The 23,164-nt window shown below is 37.4% G+C and overlaps 1 protein-coding gene across 1 annotated transcript; it reads right to left on the bottom strand.

The window, feature by feature from the left end:
• Positions 1–228: 228 nt before the first annotated feature.
• Positions 229–22,420, bottom strand: CBR4 (carbonyl reductase 4). The gene is made up of 5 exons (XM_011959643.1): positions 22,055–22,420; positions 19,397–19,517; positions 18,184–18,320; positions 14,708–14,842; positions 229–2,958 (listed from the first exon to the last, which is right to left on the bottom strand). The coding sequence occupies exons 1-5, from the start codon at positions 22,194–22,196 to the stop codon at positions 2,780–2,782; spliced, it is 714 nt and encodes a 237-aa protein (XP_011815033.1). The 5' UTR covers positions 22,197–22,420; the 3' UTR covers positions 229–2,779.
• Positions 22,421–23,164: the final 744 nt, after the last annotated feature.

Genomic DNA, 23,164 nt, shown 5'->3' with positions numbered 1-23,164 from the left:
GAATATTTTACTGCATATATCCAATATATTCAGATATAAGTAGGCAAGGTGTGGGTATCAAAACAAATACAAAATATTTAGTAAGCACGCAGTATCTGTTGAATTACTTAATTAGTTAAATGAAGGAAAACAGTACAGTCACCTCCGTCAAAAGTTTTACAATGTAATTGAAAGACAAATTTTTAAACTCTTATAGTTGCAGACAAAGATAAAATTAACATTAGAAAGTTTAAAATCATTAAACACTTTATTTAAGAACAGTATGTTTATCAAGTTAGGACAGTGATATCATTTCTCAATTTATACATTCCTTTTGAAAATCTTAGAAAAAATGTTTCACCAATGTAAGGCACAACTCTTGAATATGCAGTGTAGTCTTCTCTCTTTATTTTGAATAACAGAAGCATGTAAATTAAATTATCCTCTTTGCACAATTATTCCCCCAAAACTAATTTATAACATATAATTATCTCCCTAAAAAGCAGTTATAAACCATAAATTGAATATGAATAAAATATGAAAAAGGGCACAAATTTTAAAGCCCTCCATGCAAAAAAAAAATTAATACATTGGCTTTACCTATAAATCTTATTTTGTTAATGCTAAGCACAGAACCCTTATGGGCTTATAAGAGTCTGCAAACAGCTACAGATGAGTCTTCTTGTTAAGAATTCATTCAATGCTTCTCAGAATAGCAGATTTTAAAAAACGAATTCACTGAGGTTTTCTCAAACCTCTGAAAATAAGGCAACAGTTCACAACTGATTTCAGAAATAGAATGTAAGTATTAAATTACAAATTCTACTAGGTCAGTGGGAGTGGATGGATTCACCTGGAGTGGAGCAGTGAAGGTTTATTTCACCTCTTTCAAGATCTCTCCATATATCCCACCAGTTTGAGATAGGCTGGGGGAGGAGGTGGAATAGCCTAAAAGTTTATATTTCTTATTTTAAAGTATAAAAACATACACTTAAAGGCTAAACCTATCTATAATCTACATCTTAATGTCAGCAGAAGATACTGCTTTCTACCCCAATCACCAGTTGAATCAGCCTTGCTCGTGATTTCAGAGCATAAGGTGTCCAGAAAAGAAAACTCAAGACTGAATGGACTGCCATAATGGGGAAGTACAGGTAGACAAAGGCCAGTAGGTGAGACAGCATTAGGGAAACTATCTACTATGTCTGAATAAGCTCTCCTACCTTACAAGCATCAGCTACTACATTTGAAACTATCCTGAGTGCTGCATTTCCTATATGTGCCCAGACTTGGTAATGCCCAATAAATTCTGTATGTTACCACATCTTGCATTTAATAGACAATTTGTTTAATGATACTCACACTTAATTGACTTTCTCATATCCTGAGTAGATTAATCTTAGAAAACTATTTCAAAGATAAATTTAAAATAATTAAAATAATTAAGGAACCCAGAATCTTGATTTAGAACACTGCTTTGATTTTTGTTATTACTTTGCGTTTATTAGTATATCCCATTCATAATTTTGCACTTTCAATATAAAATTAAATATTTACACAATTACACAAAATAATTGTCAACTCCAAATCAACATGAATGGAGTGACACTGAAAATATCATACTATTCCCCATAAAAGAGTTCAGTGCAAAATAATCATTACCTGGTATTTTACATTCAGTTTGTGTCTTTATCTCTACTCCCAGGCAAATATTCTCACTTAGGACCCAGTGCTTTAACTGCTTCTTGTAAAGACATTTAATTTATTGTTATTGCAAATTTATTTATTACTTATGGTTATTCATACAGAATTTATTACTTTCTAGAATTTTGGGATAAGAATCATAATCACTAATGCAAAATACTCAATTTTTTAAATGTTATATTTCTGTTTTTAAATATTAATAGTTCACTATTCTAAGTTCTTCATGAATAAAAAACACATCCCAAGTTCATGAGATCTATGCAGCTCACTACTGTACCAGGTATTAAAACCTTAAGATAAGGGCTAATCCTCATCACTTATGAGAATTTCTCAAGAATGGGTCCAATGCGCCACATTTAAATTTGCAGATTATTTTGTCCAGTTGCTCAATCAAGAGAAATACCACTCAAAGAAATCAATTCTAAATTCATGTCTTTAATGAACACTATGTTTTGCAACTTGTATAAAAACTGATCACCCAAGCACAGGCAAAAGGAATATATTTATCGTTAGTTGGCTTGCTAAAGTATTGACAACTAATCAGTGTCCTCTAAATACTCTTATTTTGGCAATAGCCCATAAGCTTAACTTTTAGAAAATTCAGCTTGATACAAGAAAATAATTCATCATAATTAGACAATATAATTTTTCCACTTTTGAGGCAAAATATATAAATCAATACTTGTCTACATGACTTGCAAAATGTCTATACACTAAGATTGCTACACTCTATAAGGTAACCAAAGTTAAGTGATACATACCCTGTAGAAAACACAATTCGTCTGGGGGGATGGTTGCACATATATTTAAATATATTAAAACCACCAAATTGTATATTTTAAATGTGTGATTTATATGGTATGTGAATTGTATCTCATGAAGGCTTTTTAAACAAAACAACACTGCTGTAACTTAAACCAAAAAAAATTTGTCACACATTGTTCTTTTCAGACATATTTTTATAAAGACAGAAATTAACATTTGTAGCATCAGCAAATTTGATTAGCAAATGTTACCCATGTAGGTATAATTGTCCAATCCACAGCCAAAGTGTGCCCCTGATGCTAACCACCCCTATAACTGAATAATCTATAAATTACAAAATGAGTTGTAATCCCCCATCCACTACCAGAACATGCCCTGTAACATACGGTGATTCTAAAAGAAACACAACTGCATGTGCCACCTCAATAGTTTCTCCAAACCTTCCAAGAGGAATTTTTTTCTTTAAATGTTCTTCTTTCAAGTCTTTTGTCATATCTGTGTGTACAAATCCTAAAAGAGAAGTTTGTTTAGTTGAAAAGGGTACACACTAAGACATCTGCTGAATTTCAAAAAAACATAATAAATTTGTTTCTGAAAATTTTAATTTGAAATTTTTTTTTTTTATTTTTTTTATTTTTGAGACAAGGTCTTGCTCTGTCACCCAGGCTACAACACAGTGGTGCAAAGACGACTCATTTTGTAGCCTGGACCTCCGGGGCACAAGTGATCCTCTTGCCTCAGCCTCCCAAGTAACTGGGACTATAGGTGTGCACCACCACACTCAGCTAGTTTTTGTACTTTTTGTAGAGATGGGGTTTTGTCATGTGGCCCAGGCTGGTCTCAAACTCCTGGACTCAAGGGATCGGCCCACCTCAGCCTCCCAAAGTGCTGGGATTACAGGCATGAGCCACCACACCCACTCTATAATTTGAAATTATTAAATAATTTTAATAGTTTTGTTGGCTGGGTGTGGTGGCTCAAGCCTGTTATCCCAGCACTTTGGGAGGCCAAGGCGGGCAGATCACCTGCGGGCAGGAGTTTGAGACCAGCCTGCCCAACATGGTGAAACCCCATCTCTACTAAAAATACAAAACACTAGCTGGGTGTGGTGGCAGGCGCCTGTAATCCCAGCTACTCAGAAGTCTGAGGCAGGAGAACTGCTTGAACCTGGGAGGCGGGCGGAGGTTGGAGTGACTCTAGATCGCGTCACTGCACCCCAGGCCTGGGCAACGAGCGAAACTCCATCTCAAAAAAAGCAAAACAAAACAAAATAGTTTTGTTAGTAATCAAGACACCAAGCCTATATTTTTATACAAGTTAACTCAATGAATATTTACTGGACACTAAAATATCTGACCCCCAAGTATCTGACCCACCTAGCAAAATATAAGTAAGTAGATACAAACATGAATGAAACAAAATTCCACTCTTTGGGGAACCTATGATTTGTGGAGGAAATGGTCACTTGCACACTCAATTATGATGTAAGAAGTCTGGTGAATATCCTGATAGAAGTATACATAAAATACCACAGAAGAGATTAATTTTCACTAAGGTAGGGATAGAAGAGAGTGGAAAGTAGTGTCAAAGGAAGGAAGGCATCACAAAAGTGGACACATGAACTGATTTGGTAGCTGATGATTAGAAAAGCTGGCATTTCCCATATCTGTATTTTAAAATCTTATGATCATATCGAATTCTGATACAAGTAAACACAGAAAATTCAAAATTTAATATAGTACTGGTGCATTCAGTAAAGCCCGATGAGAATATGTTCTAAAGAATGTATTAAGTTCTACAGTATAAAGAACTAACTACATATTATATAACCAACTAATCCTAAATAATTGCAAATATATACCAGGGAGAACTGTAGACTAATGAAGAAAATCTTGTAAGATTAATACAGGACATACAAGTACACATTATTAATAAAATGCTTAACTTAAAATCAGTATCCTGTATATTACTCAATCATTTGGGTTATTAAAAAGAAAGCAATATTTATCCTCATGAAAAGAATAGTTAGAAAAAAATTTTTTTAAGGTCAGGAAAAATAGATGGACTAAAAGTTCAACATGACATGTGAAGTAAACATTTAATGTGCAATCGCAAAAATATAGTTTCCAAATTGCCTTATGTTAAAACTAAATCTTTTATAGCTCAAACTATAGATAAACCTAAATATATTACCTTTTAAAGTACCATAATAAATGTGAAGTAAACAATGAATTAAGAATTAACATTAGGCCATTGGTTTATTACACAATACTATGTAATTACTTAACTTTCCTTTCTTTAGGTTTGCAGTTATAAATATCTATGCATATTCTTAAAAGTCTTGTGAAAAATATTCATAGATTTGTCTATCACGAAGCTTATGAATGACACTTTCATTAGGGAAAAACTGAAACAAGCTAAATGTCTTTCAATAAGAAACTGGTTAAATGAGTTATGATACATCCATACAACAAAATAATGCAGGTATTAAAAATAATGCTATATGTTCTCACTTGTAACTGGGAGCTAAAGAATGTGTATACATGGATGTGATGACAATGGAGATTTAGAAGGGTGAGAGGGTGGGACGGAGGTGAATAAGAAATTACCTAATGGGTACAATGTGTGTTATTCAGGTGATAAGACACCCTAAAAGCCCTGACTTCCCACTATGAAATCTATGCGTGTAACAAAACTGCATCTGCACCTGCATTCATTTGTATTTATACAAATAAATGAATAAGATAAAAATAAAAAATTAAAATTATGCTAGAGAAGGATATTTAAATCTAAAAATAACATTTGTGTATAAAATGTAGATTACAAATGAATTGTTATACCACTATTAAAAACACAACAAAAAACTTATACTAATGACTGAAAAAAGTATTATTATACCAAAATATTAACAGTGATTATCATTAGATACTAGAATTACAGGTAATGATTTTTATTTTCTTTATATTTTTCTGCTTTTTGCAAACTGTCTACAACAGATATATATATTACTTTTGTATTCAGATAAAAAGTTGTTGAAAAAATACACACAGTACTACCTTCAGATAGTCTGTAATGAAGGCCTGGAATAACAAAACTAATTTTGTATTATGTGTGTTTCACTGTGAAATTACACTGTGAAATACAGTCTTCTCTGCCATAAAATCTTACCACATTTATTTTAAAAGCTAGCAATATTTCCTTCATATCCTCTCATCTTTAAGAAGAATGAGAAGGCCAGAAGGAATGCAAGAATAAAAGGAGGAGCAGCTAACACAGATATTGATACTAGCCTCTGTAGAATTTCCAACGAACTGTAAATGAAACTTAATTTACAGTGAAGAGTCACAATAATCAACAGGCAATCCAATCATCTTAACAATATCATGGGGGTTCTTGCTATCCAAAGTTTTCTGCCTTTAGACACACGTATCTTCCTTTTTATTTTGTTTTATTTTATTTTATTTTTTTGACAAGAGTCTCACTCTGTCACCAGGCTGGAGTGCAGTAGTGCGATCTCGGCTCACCACAACCTCCGCCTCCTGGGTTCAAGCAATTCTCCTGCCTCAGCCTCCCCAGTAGCTGGGACTACAGGCATACGCCACCACGCCCAGCTAATTCTTGTATTTTTAGTAGAGACGGGGTTTCACCAGGTTGGCCAGGATGGTCCTGAACTCCTGACCTCAGGTGATCCACCCACCTTAGCCTCCCAAAGTGCTAGGATTACAGGCGTGAGCACTTAATACTTTTGTTGGCCCAGCCAACAAAAGTATTTTCAAAAGTGCCTCAGAGAGTATCCTAGGAAGCAAACCTCATCTCATAATAAAATCAGAATGAATAAAAATTGTCAAAAACATGTAAAAGTTCATGTTATTTTCTCAAAGACACAATTATCCTTTAAGTTCTTTTCGAACTCTAGCAAAATTAGCATAGAATACTTCCCAGTAACTCTCACAAACTCTCAGCATAAAAATCGATGCATTTTAACCTAAAAAACAAAAACAGAAAAACACGATAAACTACAGTAGAAATGGTTTGCAAGAAAGACCTTGTGACTATGCAAATCCCAGGCTCAACTTCTGACTCTGCTGGCCTGGCCTTTTCTCAAAGGCAGTATTTTGTGGTTAAAAAAACCACTGGATTAGGATACATTAAACTAGATTCTGTTCCCTGCTCTGCTAATACTATTAAAGCTATAACCTGAGAAAAATCATGTGCCAAGACCAGCTCGGTCATGGAGACCCCAACCCCGCAGTGCTAGAGGAATTAAAGACACACATACAGAAATATAGAGTGTGGAGTGGGAAATCAGGTGTCTTACAGCCTTCAGAGCTGAGAGCCTCAAACAGAGATTTACCTACGTATTTACTGACAGCAAGCCAGTGATAAGCATTGTTCCTATAGATTATAGATTAACTAAAAGTATTCCTTATGGGAAACAAAGGGATGGGTTGAAATGAAGGGATGGGCCGAAATAAAGGGATGGGTCTGGCTAGTTATCTGCAGCAGGAGCATGTCCTTAAGGTGCAAATCGCTCATGCTATTATTGTTTGTGGTTCAGGAACACCTTTAAGAAGTTTTCCACCCTGGGTGGGCCAGGTGTTCCTTGCCCTCATTCCAGTAAACCCACAACCTTCAGCATGGGCGTCATGGCCATCACGAACATGTCACAGTGCTGCAGAGATTTTGTTTATGGTCAGTTTTGGGGCCAGTTTATGGCCAGATTTGGGGGCCTGTTCCCAACAGTCATGTACTATTTGCAACTGAATGACTGTTTCTGTATCATAAAATGAATGAAATAGATGGAAAATGACAGATCTCTGAGGTTTCTTTTTTCTTTTTTTTTTTTTTTTTTGAGACAGTCTGGCTCTGTCACCTAAGATGGAGTGCAGTGGCACAACTGTGGCTCACTGCAACCTCCGCCTCCCAGGTTCAAGCGATTTTCCTGCCTCAGCCTCCCCAGTAGCTGGTACTACAGGCGCCTATCACCATGCCCGGCTAGTTTTTGGTTTTTTTGTTTTTTGTTTTTTGTTTTTTGTTTTTGAGACGGAGTTTGGCTCCTGTCACACAGGCTAGAGTGCAATGGCATGATCTCGGCTCACTGAAACCTCCACCTCCCGGGTTCGTGCCTTAGCCTCCTGAGTAGTTAGGATTCCATGCATTCGTCACCACACCAGGCTAATTTTGTATTTTTAGTAGAGGCAGGGTTTCACCAGGTTGGTTGCGCTGGTCTCAAACTCCTGGCCTTAAGTGATCAGACTGCCTTGGCCTCCCAAAGTACTGGGATTACAGGCGTAAGCCACCATGCAGCCTGGCCTGAGGTTTCTGTTAGCCCTGCAACCCTACAATTCAAAGATTAAAAGTATGCCTCATTAAGTACTCTTCATGACAACTTTACTTGAAATTTAGGGAAGTAAGTTCCCCTAAAAGGGCCCTCAGTTCTCACATTGGTATGTACATAGAGGTTAGAATACTTCTAATTCAAGAAGCACTAATGCTAACCTGGGTTTTCATCCATGCTGTGTTGAAAGGAACTGATTGGCCCTTCTGCTGGGTAGATGCTAGTTCTGATATGTTTGTCCTTTTGGAGACAAAATTAAGGCCACAAAAGTTGTGAGTGACCATTTGAACATGTTTTTTCACTTCGGGAAAAAAGCAGATCTAGAATAAGGCATGAGATACTGGAAGGTCTCCAAGCCTTAGACAGGCAAGGAGACCTAAGCAGTGAGACACTTTCAGGGACAATCCCAGAGAGATGGAATATAACCTCTACCACACAGACACAGGCTGTCACCCTTCTTTCTCCTTGTATTACTTTCTAGTCTGTGCTTTCTGTGCTTGGCCCCAAAGGACTCTCCCCCATATCATCCTTTCACTTCATTTGTAAAACTCTGGAAATTTTGCCCTACTCCTCTTTTTGCTAGGTATACATTTACAATGCCTTTCACACTAGGCTATTATAAATTACAAACTACCAGTAGGTGCCACTGTCCAACAAATAATGCTACTGCATCTCCTGGAGTTAGGGGTTTCCAATTTGAAGGACAGACATGTGATCCCCCAGAAACAACCAAGTAAGCTAGATATGGAACAGATAAAGGCTGACATCTTGAAGCTTTTAATAAGGTCCTGTTAAACATTACAGCCTGGATTCACCTCTGCTATGGTCTATGTCTATGTTAGGTCGGATCTGTACAATCTAAATCCAACATGATTACAAGAAGTCCAGAACAGGAATGATGTTCAGCCACCCACCTCGAATGAAGAGTCTCCCTCTACTGCTCAAGCTTAGAAGACAAGGGTGTGATTTATTTAGGGAAAGCTTGCCACAACCTCTCCAGAGACCTATGAATGGATACTTGGGATAACAAATATCAGGGGACAGCTGCTAGCCAGCACTGAACTCTGCACTAAAAGTAAAGTGGATGAAAGAGGCCAAGCTGAAAGGAAGGGATGAATTCACCAATGCTGGTTTTTCCTCTGTGATTATGTTATTTTCTATGGAGGACAAGCACATGTCCAAAGAGCCTCTCTTCATTTTCTGTAGCTTTTTAAAACATGTATAAACTTTACATTTTTGAGGAATTTTAGGTTTATAGTAAATTGAACACAACGTTCAGATAGATCCCATGCACCCCCTTTTCACCCCTCCTTCCCATTTCCCCCATTACTAACATCTTATCTTAGTGTGGCACATTTTTTACAACTGATAAACCAATATTGATATATTATTAAGTAAAGCCCATGGTTTATATTAGGGTTCACTCTTTATTTTATGTATTTATTTATTCAATTATTTAATACCATTTTGTCTTCACAAGCTAAGAGGTCACTCTTTAGACTGTACAGTTCTACAGGTCTGGACAAATGCATAATATCATGTGTCCACCATTATAGTAGCATACAGAATAGTTTTACTGCCCTAACAATCTGTAGCTTTTTAAAACTCATGTATCTGTCCCCACTTTATCAGAAATTAAAATTTATCAGAAATTAAAAATGTAAAGCTAGTCTCTAATGATAAATTACTCTGGGCTCTATGGAACTTCCATGTCATTTTACATTAAAGGTTATGAACCACATGATCTTCATTTATAAATATATTCACAACCCAGGGCATGACATATAAATAGTCTCTTGGATTCCATATCATGTATCACAGACTTGAAGAGAGAGATTAAGAGTCCTTAAACAACTCACACACCCTTCTTTCTGCTTATATTACTTTCCGGTCTGTGCTCTCTCTTCTTGGCCCCAAAGGACTCTTCCCCCATATCATTCTTTCACTTCATTTATAAAATTCTGGAAATTGTGTGCTCTACTCCCCTTTTTGCCAGGTATATATTTACAATGCCTTTCAAAATAGGCTATAAAATTTACAAACTACCAATAGATGCCACTGTCCAACAAATGATGCTATTGCATCAACTGGACAGTCAGAGGTTTCCAATTGGCTACAAAGTTATCACTTCTTAAATCAATGAAAAGATAACTGAAATGACAAGCACTAAACCAATTTAGAGTAAAGATACTTCTAGTTTAGTTCCATATATGTGATTAAAAACCTAGTACAATTTTTACAGGAACTCTTTAGGAACAGGGATACTCTTGCTCATAAAAGTAAATGCATGGCTCCTGCCCAGTGAGAATTTATATTTGATAAACTCTAAAGATACAGGCTAGGCGTGGTGGCTTATGCCTGTATTCCCAGCTACTACTGAGGCAGGAGGATAGCTTGAGCCCAGAAGGTCAAGGCTGCAGTGAGCCAAGACTGCACCACTATACTCCAACCTAGGCAACAGAGTGAAACCCCATCTCAAAAAAATTTTTTAACAATTTTTTTCAAAAGATTGTTTCCTTTATCTATTTCTGACTAGCTATACAGTATAAATAGAAACACTTCATTTCCATATTCCTAGGTCATTATTTTAGTTTTCAACATTTTTATATACAGCAGAGCCTTTATATTTAAAAAGGCATCAGGATTTTAGCTTATCACTAGTACTAACGATTGTGAGATGGGGCACTATTTGATGTATCTACCAGCTCAGATGTCCACTCTTTGATTAAAGTTTTCAGGACTCAAAAATAACAAAAACAACCACAGATACTTTTCTAAGGGAGAAGAAATAAGGCTCTTACCAAAAAACCAAACCAAGATTTTAACCAGAACAAATTTCTGTCTTAATATTATGTTTGTAGAAGGAAGCAGAGTGAGAAATCCACTTCATTCCAAACAGCACATAAGAACACTTAGAATATCTGCTCTGAGTAGCTGCCAAACCCATGCAAATCTTTGCCACCAAGATTTTCTCCAAGCAGTAAACACAAAAGCTCTTCAACTTAAAAAATAAATAAATAAAAGTGCTGAAACACTTAAAGTATCCTCTAGAAATAAACACAATACTATTTGTCAAAATTAAAAATGCATATACCTCTGAGGTCTTGGCAGTTCCAGTCCCAAGATTACACTCATAAATGTGCAAAATAAACTATATACAAGTATTGTCACTGCAGTTGTAACAGAAAAAGTTCAGAACAAAATAAATGCCCATCAAAAGACAACAGGTTAAATAAGTTAGGCATACCCTTAAAACAAACATTATTTTCTGTTTTCATTCAGCCATTAAAAGTGACACAACAGTCACAAAACACCAATTATTACATGATTCCATTTATATGAAATGTCCGGAATATGCAAATCTGTAGAGACAGAAAGTAGTTTAGTGGTTACCAAAACCTGGGGAGATTGGAAAGAAATAGGGAATGAATGCTAATGGGTTTAGGATTTCTTTAAAGATGATGAAAATATTCTAAAATTTACTGTGGTAAAGATTGAACAATTCTGTGACTTACTAAAACCACTGAATTGTACAATTTAAATGGGTGAATTGTATGGTATGTGAATTGTATTTTCACAAAGCTGTTATTTTAGAAAGTGAAGCAGCTCTAAATGGAAAAACATAGAAACATCACCAAGGTATATTGTTCTATGAAAAAAGGAAGATACAGAACACTGTGAATTGCATGATACAATTTGTGTTTTCTTACACTCACGCCTAGCCTGCTTTATTGGCTTATATGAAATACAAAAGAAACTATGTAGTTAACAGCAATTACTTTTAAGTAACTGAATGTCCAGAGGAGAAAAGATTCTTCATGCTTTTTGTACTTTTGAATTTTATACAATATTATCTATTCAAAACACATATTTTTTTGAGGTAATATAGCCATTATAGGTTCCATTTATCAAATATTGTTTCTAATATTCAATATTTTCCAATCAGTAAGATTTACCATGAACAGTTTATTTCATATTTAAAGTAATACCAAAGATTAGCAGCTATTGATCTATAAGAACTGTCAACAGTATTAGGCAATGAATGGCAGCCTAATGTATTATTTTCCTTGTTCCTTGCGTTTCCTGTTATAATTTGCTTTTAAACTGTTTTCCTGCTAATTGGAAACTCTATTTGAAGGTGACCAGGAAAACTGATATAAAAGGACACATATTTGTTAACTCTGATGTTTGTTAGCTCCGTTAGAAGATCTGTTGAAGAATCTGGTTGAAATTACTATCTAAAATAAAGTTGGTAAATAATCCATAGAACTGATGTAATTCTACTATTTCAAGTTGCACTTTGCTTCTGACTAATGATGCATATTCATACTATCAAATCTGCTAAATATACATAAAGGCCACCCTATTAAATGGCAACATGTTCAGCTACAGATCGTTATCTGTAGTATAAATTGCACTGGAAATCCATAATATATAAATATATATTATGCTCTATAAGGGTTCTATGCTCAACGAAAAAGGGGAGTGATAAATCAAACCACCACTTTAAAAAAAAAAAAAAAAAAGACTGCACTGGAAAGTAAAATCTTTAAGAAAGAAAGACTACAACCACACTTCCATAACAATCTTAAAACTTCCCCTTAGTATGCAAACTGGATTCCCACTATTTAGTCTACTGCCTTGACAACTATTTACTCTTAACTAGACAAAATTAAGCATTCTTTCCTTCTTCAACATTTCCATAGCACCATATATGTACCTCTATTTTATATTTATCATAAGACATTGCAATTATTTGTTTACATGTCAGTCTTTTTTACTATACTTAGCTCCTTGTGCAGAAATATCTATTCATTCCTGTATTTGGGGAGCTAGCACAGCCCCTGCACGTAGGAGACATGCCAGAAAGTTTGCTGCATGAGTTACTGTTAGCTAAGAACACTTGCATTTCCTATAAACCATTCAGCTTTTAAATTATCATGAACTAAAATTAACCCTTCATTACCCACAGTATTCCAATCCTGAAAAGAGAGGGAAGCAAATACATGTAGTTCCAAACCACAAATAATTTATTCCATAGATGGTTCATCTAGGCTAACGCTAAAAATCAATCAGCTTGCATAAAGCATACACAAAGAGAAAACAGCACTAAGATAACAAAAATGCTGCTTTTGGATTGCTTTTTCTTTTTCTTTCTCTTCCTACTCCCAGAAAATAGATGTATCTGAACCACAGTCACTTATCAAATATTCATAGATTTAGAATGTCTGAATGTAGCTAGTCGCTGTGCCAAAAAAAAAAAAAGAATTGAAATAAAGACACACTATAGACCAAAAGGGTTAACAGGATATTCTGATAAATCCCTGATACCTGCTGGCTCAACCTCAGTGCCAAAGAAAACACCAACTGTAAGGTCCAAGCTGGAGCCGTTAGTGACTGGAAAGGGAAAGTTGGCAAACGTCTACTTCAGCCCTCTCTTCCTTACAAATGACCAACGAACCAAAATAAACTGCCTTTTCTTATATAGGTGATTAATTCTTAAGTACCTACAGTAGGCTAGGGCAAAGATTCCATGGCTAACTGGTAGAGGTAAATAAAAACACTTGTGTTACTCAAAAACCAAGTAAATACCTAATCAAAATTTCTAGCACACCAGCTAATTAGTGATAATGTATTTTTGAGTTTTAGCACCTTTTTATTACCCTTTTCATTAATCCAGGCAATTTTATCAACTAGTAACCTGGCAAAAGGCAAATAATGGAAAAGTAAAAATTAGGAAAATGGGAGGTTCCAGATAGTTTACACAGACCATAGTAGTAAAAGAACAAAACTATCTAAAGTTTGCGTAATGATATAAAGGAAACCTAAGAAGAAATTTTTTATTTTTATAGAGACAGGGTCTCGACAGGGTCTCGCTCTGTCACCTAGGCTGGAGTACAATGGCATGATCATAGCTCACTGCAACCTCCAACTCCTGGGCTCCAGCAATCCTCCTGCTTTAGCCTCCCAAGTAGCTGGGACTATAGGTATGCACCACTATGCCCAGCTAATTTTTTTTTCTTTCGGTACGGACAGCATCTTGCTATGTTGCTCAGGCTGATCTGGAACTCCTGGCCTCCCAATACTCCTGCCTCAGCCCCCTGCATGAGCTACCACAACTGGCAGGACATTATTTTTAAGCTTCCATTAGGTGGAAATCAAAAGACAAAGCTTTTAGTAACAGTTCTTCCATAAACTAGATGTATAACCTTAGGCAAGTCACTCTGAATCCCAGGTATAGTTTTCTAATCTACAAAAATGACTGGAAAAAATGATCTCTAAGACCCTCTCCACCTTAAGTTATTCCATTAGTGCTAAATTTAAAAATAAAGACTATTATGTTTTGGATGTTTGTCCCCTCCAAATCTCATGTTGAAATGTGATTCCCAGTGTCGGAAGTGGGCCTAGCGGGAGGTGTTTGGGTCATGGAGGCGGATTCTTCATGAATAGCTTGGTGCCGTCCACATGTAACAAATGAGTTCTCGCTGTTCACGCCAGAGCTGGTTGTTTAGAGCCTGCCACCTCCTCTCTCTCTTGCTCTTGCTACCCCCATATGACTTGCCTGCTACCTCTTCACCTTCTGCTATGATTGAAAAAAAGCTTCCTTGGCCTCACCAGAAGCTGAGCAGATGCTGGTGTCATGCTTGTACAGCCTGCAGACCCGAGAGCCAAATAAGCCTCTTTTCTTTATGAATTACGTCAGATAGTCCTTTATATAAATGCAAACAGGCTAACAGATAGACTTTATATAGAATATGAGGTACAAGAAATTTTTTTGAGTCTCCCAGTTCATTATTTCATTCTTTTCACAATCATTTTACAAACTATTCTACCAAGATGTCAATTACTAATGTTCCAAATAATAGTTTCCTGATAAAACAATAATCATAATCAAGTTATTTTAATAAAGTTTTCACTAACCTGGTGCAACTACATTCACTCTAATTTTCTTTCTTGCTACCTCTTTAGCAAGAGCACGTGAAAATCCAACTAATCCTCCTTTACTGGCACTGTAAACAGACTGGCCAGAATTGCCTTTTAAGCCAACAATGCTTCCTAGGACAAAAAAAAAAAAAAAAAAAAAAAAAGCATATTAAATTCAATTAATGGGGTTACTTGAAAATTCAGAAAATTTATAGTAAACAAAAAGGTAAAACCCACTTCACCTTGTCCTTTGTTAAAATTAGAAATTCTAACCATTGTCATCAGTCATTTACAGAAGATATAAGAGTCCAAGTCTGCTCCAGATACATACAGAAAACAGCATCTGAAAGCAGCTGATATAAAACTGCCAATGCAGGTACTTGCAAATTGATCCATTATGTGAAGGGGACATACTCTAATTTGTGAGTATGTCAGATATGATGAAAACTCTGTATGAAAATTCTGTGGTATTTATAAAGGCTTCCAGCAGGTAGAGGTTAAAGCCAAAAAAAAATTAGTCAGACAAAAGCTGACTAATTTTATGATTCTACAACACAGACATAAGGCAGAAAGCTCTCATTTTCTCTTTAAAAACTAGTTCATTTAAAGACAAATCTCACTAAAATTGAATTATGTGCATAACTCATTTTATTGTTCTGCTTCATTGTGCTTTGCAGATATTGTGGGGTTTTTTTTGTTTTGTTTTGTTTTTTTTAACAAATTGAAGGCTTGTAGCAACCCTTCATCAAGCAATCCTATTAGCAGTTTTCCAACAGCATGGCTCACTGTGAGCAGTGCTCACTCTGTGTCTCTTTGTCGCATTTTGATAATTTTCACACCATCTTAAACCTTTTCATTATTATTATGTCTGTTATAATGATCTGTGGTCAGTGATTCTTGATGTTCACTGCTGTTGGGGTGCCACAAACAAAATATTACTGCTCATTGACAATGCATCTGCTCACCAAAGAGCTCCGATGGAGAGATGTGCAAGGAGATTAATGTTTTTTTTGTGCCTGTTAACACAATATCCTTTCTTCAGCTCATGGGTCAAGCGATAATTTTGACTTTCAAGTCTTATTTAAGAAACACTTTATAAGTCTATAGCAGTCATAAATAGTAATTCCTCTCAGGAATCTGGGCAAAGTAAATTGACAGCCTTCTGGCAAGGATTCACTGTTCCATATATCATTCAGAACATTTGTGATTCATGGCAGGACGTCAAAATATCAACATTAACAGGAGTTTGAAAGAAGTTATTTCAACCCTCATGGACGACTTTGTGGGGTTCAAGACTTCAATGGAGCAGAATTACAACTGGAGCCTGAAGATGTGACCGAATTGCTGTAATCACGAGATTGCAGCAATTCAATTTGTGTGACTTACATTCCTGAGATACTCGCTTTATTCTGGTGGAGTAGAACCAAAGCTACAATATCTGCGAGACATGCTTGTACTGTCGATCTAAATTGGCAAAGCTTCAATTATAAACATTTTGTAAAAGTGCAATTTCATTACATTCAGTGATGTATTGTAAATTGTACTGCCTGCTGAAGATTCTTGAGTGACCACATCTAATGAATATGTAATAATTTTTAATTCAAGTATCAACTATATGCAAATAAATTCTTGCAAAACAGAAGTGGGGAAGTAATTTTCTGCACCACTGACCTGTACTTATGATATAAAAATTAATCAAGGACCTCACAAAATTTTTTAAAAGTAATTTTAAAAAAAGAAAACATTCCAAACATCTATTAGAATCAACAAGTTCAGTATTAGAATATTTATCTACATTATATATTGTCAGCCAATTAATAATAAAGGAAGAGAACTATGAAGTACACAGACAGAAAAGACATCAGACTGAAGAAATGCATATGGAGAGAAAAAGAAGGGTTTATCAGAAAGAAAAATAGAGAGAGACACAAAAAAAGAAAAATACATGCACGAAAAAAATACCAAACAGGGCTGGTCAGATGGTAGCAGGTTATCAGAACTTATTAACAATAGTGTCACTAAAGTTGGTGGCTAAATATGAGTGGCTTTTAAAAAAAAAAAAAAAGAAATACCAAACAGAAGCTTTAGCAGCTTTGATTTGTGCCATGCACTACTGTTCATCAGGTCAAAAAGTGATAATTTCTGAAATATCAATGAAGTGTCTGGCAGTTTAAAGTAGTCCTTTCTGCAGTAAGATTCTCAATTTACTTTTTATTATGTATTATTTACTTTTAGCTCAATTCTAAAAGTTTTGCATGCATAAGGAGGACTGATGGGTTTTTTTAAATACACCTAAAAACAAAAAGAATATTTTAGAGTTAAATAAATATACCTCAGGTTATCAGGTGACAGATACAGGCCTGTCTGCCTACTTATAAATATTCCAAGTCCTTATCTGGCTGTGTTAAAAGGCAAAGGTTGACTCATTGACTAATCTCTTATATAAGAAAACGGATCCCTTAAATCTTTAAGGGTAAATGTCCAAAATGCTCTCATGTCCCCTCAGTTTATTAGCATAGTATTCTTTCCTTTTCTCATTTTCAAAACAGAAAAATCCTAAATTCTGGCTTGAAAAACCATTTCCTACATTTAAAAGAACAGGATCATTTACTTTTATGGAGCAGCATCCCCCTTTTGTGGCCTTTTAAGGTTTTACCATTTGAAAATAAAAACAAATTGTATACTAGTATTTCCAAATTACCAAACTGAAATAAAATTTCAAGTCATTTTGCATTTTAAGTTCTATAGGCATATACTCCACAGTTTATCTGCCCTGTGGGTTAAATGAACTGAAAACTAAGGGTTACTTACATCCATTCTTAAAAACAGAGAAATTTTATCCTCCTTTAAACCTCTACACAAGATTTAATAGTAACCCACGCAACTGCTGTAGACAATATTACCTAGCCCCTACGGTCTACTTTAATTCCTTGTCCATGTTTTAAAAATCAGGTTCCTGGCTAGGCACGTGGCTCACGCCTATAATCCCAGCACTTCAGGAGGATCACTTGAGCCCAGGAGTTAAAGACCAGCCTGGGCCACATAGTGTGACCTTGTCTCTATTTAAAAAAAACAAACAAAAAGTTTCACATAAAAATCAGGATGGTCCAATTTCTCCTGAAAAATCAAAATTGCTGGCAACACTGGGACCACATTCTTGCACACCAACAATCTACTGAATCTAAGTAGTGGCCTCCACCATTCCATATGGGCGCTGGATATCACTTATCACATGGCTGGTACGGTCATTTTTCTAGTACTCAGTGGTGTCACTCATTTAACACCGGCCTGACTCCTACAGGGATGTGAATGTGCGACTCTTATTTTACTCATTAATCAATTAATTAAATCCTTTTTTCATAGACAATATAAATTTCATTCATGTTTCACAATAAATTATAAATTAGTGGATTAAATATTTTTATGGTAAGGTATTATGGGATAATTATAAATTCACAAAGGTGAAGACTCACCTACATTAACAATAGACCCTCCCTGTTGTTGAATCATAGCCCTCATGGCAGCTTTACAGGTCAGCATGGAACCCAAGAGGTTAGTATGAAGCTGAGATACCATATCTTCAGTTTTTGTTTTTACTAAAAGACTATCCCTACAAAATGAAACAGCATATAACAGTATATAGTAAGATAAAAACAAACAAAAAAAGTCAAGACTAATGACATTTTTACTGAAAGTAGAGTGCAAGAAGTGCTTCCTATCTGAGCTAGAATAACTAGAACACCTAGAGTCCCATTTTGAACTTGGCTTGAGAAACATTAAAATAACAATTGATAAACCAAAAAGGATCCACTTGGAAGACAGGTTCTTACCCCGTCTCAGCTTGAGTGGAAATATTCTTAACCCCTAAAAGTAGTACCATGTAGCCAAAATAGTTTGAATGACCTGAGCAACTGTCATACTAAGCCTTGTTTAGCAAGAAAATTAATATGTTATTCTAAATATTCTCTCAAAATTCATCTTTTAAAAAATAATATCCACTCCATGATTCTATTAGTGTTAAGTTCACAAACTGGCAAAACGTATACATGGTGACAAAACTCAGAAAATAGTTACCAACAAGAAAGTATTGAGAAGACACTGCCTTCTGGAGCACTGGAAACATTCTACACCTCAGTATGTGTGATGACTACAATGTTAAAATCGATTAAGCTGGGCCGGGCGCGGTGGCTCATGCCCGTAATCCCAGCACTTTGGGAGGCCGAGGGGGGCAGATCACGAGGTCAGGAGATCAAGACCATCCTGGCTAACACGGTGAAACCCCGTCTCTACTAAAAATACAGAAAAATTAGCCGGGTGTGATGGCGGGTGCCTGTAGTCCCAGCTACTCGGGAGGCTGAGGCGGGAGAATGGCCTGAACCCGGCAGGCGGAGCTTGCAGTGAGCCGAGATCCCGCCACTGCACACCAGTGTGGGGGGACAGAGCGAGACTCCGCCTCAAAAAATAAAAATTTAAAAAAAAAAAAAAATTTAAAAATCGATTAAGCTGAACATTTATTATATGTTGTATCTCAATATAAAATAAAATAATTATGGATTGACAAGTTTTAAAATAGTTTTTACTCCCAGTTAGAAATAAAATAAACATATTAACTTATACTAATAAAAGACATATTAGGAATAAAAGTTGTAAATATATATCAGAAATTTATTTAAATCTGTGACCAACCTGTTAATACCAGCTGCATTTACCAAGAAATTTACTCGACCTAAACGTTTCTCCATCTCTTCAAACGTATTTTGAACATCATGTTCTTTAGCAACATCACAGCTAAATGCCAAATGATCTCCTACATAACAAAGTCAAATAAGAATTAATTATAAGTTATAACTCAAATTTTAAATGTACTCAATACACATTCGTTAAGCATTTACCTAAGATGGCAGGCCTGTGCCTAGAGATTTAAAAAGAGATTTTTTAGAACCTAGAGATTAAAAAAGTAATGTCATGAGGCCTGGCTTTCATAGAGTTGGTCTAATCAAACTGGGATGGGGGAACAAAGAGGAAATAAAGTACTACTACAGAAAGTTAATTTTAAAATTTTCTTTTTAATCAACAGAGGGGAGGGCTTTTTCAAGTTATAAAGCCTCTGTAAGATTCATCTACTAGTATTTATAGCTTTAACACTGAACTCACGCTACCCAATCAGACAGTCTTCTGGGTTTTATATTCTTTTTTGAAATTTATGTCTAATTCTGTCAGGTTTTTGTTGCATTAGTTTCTTTGGCCCTGAACAGGAACTCTGAGGTTTCTTCTTTTTAAGTGCTACGGATGCACTATGGCACATATATTATAACGACTATTATTCAAACCTGACCATCAGGAGAGACGAGACAACACAGGAAGCTGTAAAAATGCTAAAACTATAAACCACGGGGGGGGGGGAACACTTTTTACTAAAAGCAACTGTTACTTACCATTTTTAAAAAAATGGTTAAATGCCAAAAAACACTTCAAAGGAAAATAAAGCATCATTCCCTATGTAATAATCTACCATTTTAATACTCTAAAATGTAGAATTGTTTTTAAAAGCTAAAACAATTGCTTATTTCCTGTCTGACCTTGATAAATATGCTTACACCAACATTACGACATCAAGCCTTTGGAAACAGTAAGTGACCTGGGGAATTATACTTTCTAGATGAAAACCAATCACTCATGGAACGATTCAGAGGAATGCAGGGCCCAAAAGCATCCTGTCTCTTACTCTTGGTTTTCACCTGAAGACTTGTGGTGTCCAAAATCACCTTTGAAAGCTCAACTAATGGCATCAATCCAGTCCAGCAAACACTGATGGCTTGGGGTGACTCGGTAAGGGTCACCACTCTTCCCCTCCTTTGTTAGAATGGCAAGGAATATGAGCTTCAAGAAGCATTCACTGGCACTCTCCCTCAGTTATAACTTACAGGATTTTTTTTCTTTTAGAGAGCCCAATACTCTCCCAACCGGCACTGAACAGGTGATACCAAACCGATCAATAATGTTAACTTAAAAAAGAACAGCCACACCTGGCGCCTATAGTCCCAGGTCCTTAGGAGGCTGAGGTGAGAAGATCTCCAGAGCCCAGTAAATCAGGAGTTGGAGTCCAGCCCAGGCAACATAATGGGAAGGAAGACCTCTCAAAAAAAAAAAAAAAAAAAGGCCGGGGCGTGGTGGCTCACACCTGTAATCCCAACACTTTGGGAGGCCGAGATGGGCGGATCACGAGGTCAGGAGATCTAGACCATCCTGGCTAACACGGTGAAACCCCATCTCTACTTAAAAAAAAAAAAATTAGCAGGGCGTGGTGGCGGGCGCCTGTAGTCCCAGCTACTCCGGAGGCTGAGGCAGCACAATGGCGCGAACCCGGGAGGCGGAGCTTGCAGTGAGCCGAGAGATAGCGCCACCGCAATCCAGCCTGGGCGACAGAGCGAGACTCCGTCTCAAAAAAAAAAAAAAAAAAAAACACACACAAACCACACACACACAAAAACAATAAGAGCCACAAGACGCACCCCTAGGCTTCTATTCTCCCTATGCCTCCCTGATAGTAAATGAAGTATAATTTTGTCCAGTCTAGTAATTAAACAAATAGCATCTTCCGATCTTTCTAACGTCCTTTCTCCCTAAATTCAAGGAAGAGTTAAATTCACAAAATGACTAATCCACTATTAATAACCTGGAAATAAAAAATCCTGAAGTTTAAATGCAATAAAAAAGAATTTGGCAGAACAAAGTTCAATTGTCCATTTGCAAAACTCACCAAAACAATTTAGTAACATTAAAAGCAAACCAGGTATATCTCAAAACTGGCTGGTACTCAAAAGGGTTTCTTCATGAAACACTGCTTTGTGCATTCGCGCAGGGCCAAAGCACCGCCCTTGGGCAAAACTGAAGGGAGCCCTTTAATACCTGCACTCCCACCTTTCCTGCCTGAACTCCTTTCGGCCCAGCCCTGTCTCCGGGGACCGAGAACTCGCCCTTTTCCCTACATTAAAAGTAAACGGTTACGTGGCTCTCTCCCACAACAGCGACGTTCCTCAGGGTTAGCACTAGCCGCAGGGCGGAGGGTGCTTATTAGTGGGGCCTTATAAGACTACGAGGTCTCAAAGAAAACCCCAAGTGTTCAGCCCTGGGCGGCAGGCTGCGCTGTCGGCGTTCTGCAAGGCACAGGGAGATCGGGGTTTTCTGCACGAGACGCATTCTACCCTTGGAACGGGAAAGCGCCTGCACGCGGTTGCATCGAGAAACCTCAGAGCCCTGTAAGACCATACCCGCTCGCTTCACAAAGATTTTAAGCGCCTGGACCGCGGCCATACAACTGGACAACTCCAGTTTGGTACCTACCGCCGAGGGCACCGGCGGCGGCTTTGGCCCCTTCCAGGTTTCTGGCAATGATCGCCAGGCGGTAGCCTTTCCGGGCCATTAACTGGGCCACAGCCCTGCCAATGCCTCGGGAGCCTCCAAAAATAGCACACACTTTGTCCATCTCGGAGTCACAAACTCGACGGAAAGAGGGAGGGGAGTGGGAGTCCCCTTCCAAGTTCCGTCAAGCTTTTGAACAACCGCGGTTCCAAAAGAAAAACAAAAGACAACCCGCAGGAATAAATACGCCGCTCTACACCGACACCTCCTGCGGCCGGACTCTGGTAGTGCAAGAGGCCTGAAGAGGAGAGAAGACCTCGGCGACGCCGCGTCGACGTCATCGCGCACGGACTCTTCCGTGCCGCGCCTAACAAGTACGCGGGCGAGAGCTCCCCCCCGGCAGAAGAATGGCCTGGAGGGGGTGCCTAGATGCATGCTGGGACCTGTAGTCTTGACGCAGGAGAGCAACTGGCGCAGGAGCGTTGCTCGGTGGGAAATGTACTTGTGGCACCCAGGGGGATCCTCTGTCTCCGCTGCGTCGTATGAGTCGGGATTCGAGCCCCGGTGACCAATCAACCCGGTTTGTTCGGAATTGACAGGGTTGTCAAGACGCTGGGCTTTCCCTGGCAAACCGAGACGACTTGATCACGTAGTTAGAACCCAGAGCAAGCATTATTGGGCTTGAGCCGTTCGGGGCCCCGGTATTTGCCCTTCGCCCAGGTTTTGTTTTGCCTACAGACTTGATGTCCTACCTGTTGAAGAAGTCCCCAAGTATCGCACCCACACCAAAACCTACCCTATCTGTTCCTCCTCCAGGATGCTGCAGAAATGGACCTCTACCCGCCCAGATGTTACCATTCATCGCGAAGGGTGTCCTGAAGATGAATGCCCTGTCGAACATCATCCAGCAGGAGGTCAAGGAATTTGAATGATTGAATAGTTTTGCAAGATCTATGAAACAAGCTGCGGCTGCTGTAGAGAAACAAAAATGGGTTCCTGCAATTCTAAAGATGTGCTGGGTGCTCTGACAGTTAATAAGCTAAAAAATTCTATGTTTGTTACAATCATAATGTAAAAAGAAAGCATTTCTTG

This window comes from Colobus angolensis, unplaced genomic scaffold, assembly GCF_000951035.1.
Source record: "Colobus angolensis palliatus isolate OR3802 unplaced genomic scaffold, Cang.pa_1.0 Scaffold5, whole genome shotgun sequence".
NCBI lineage: Eukaryota > Metazoa > Chordata > Mammalia > Primates > Cercopithecidae > Colobus > Colobus angolensis.
Note: the sequence above shows the minus strand (reverse complement) of the source record. Positions and strands in the feature narration are given on the sequence as shown.

What these genes read in the sequence shown, in the direction of transcription:
- CBR4 (XM_011959643.1), bottom strand. Translation starts at nt 22,196, where the DNA reads ATGGACAAAGTGTGTGCTATTTTTGGAGGCTCCCGAGGCATTGGCAGG. An exon ending in AGGGTCTATTGTTAATGTAG is followed by an intron (nt 14,843 to 18,183) that starts GTGAGTCTTCAC and finishes TTTTTGTCCTAG; the next exon opens with GAAGCATTGTTGGCTTAAAA. An exon ending in AGTGAATGTAGTTGCACCAG is followed by an intron (nt 2,959 to 14,707) that starts GTTAGTGAAAAC and finishes CTTCTCTTTTAG; the next exon opens with GATTTGTACACACAGATATG.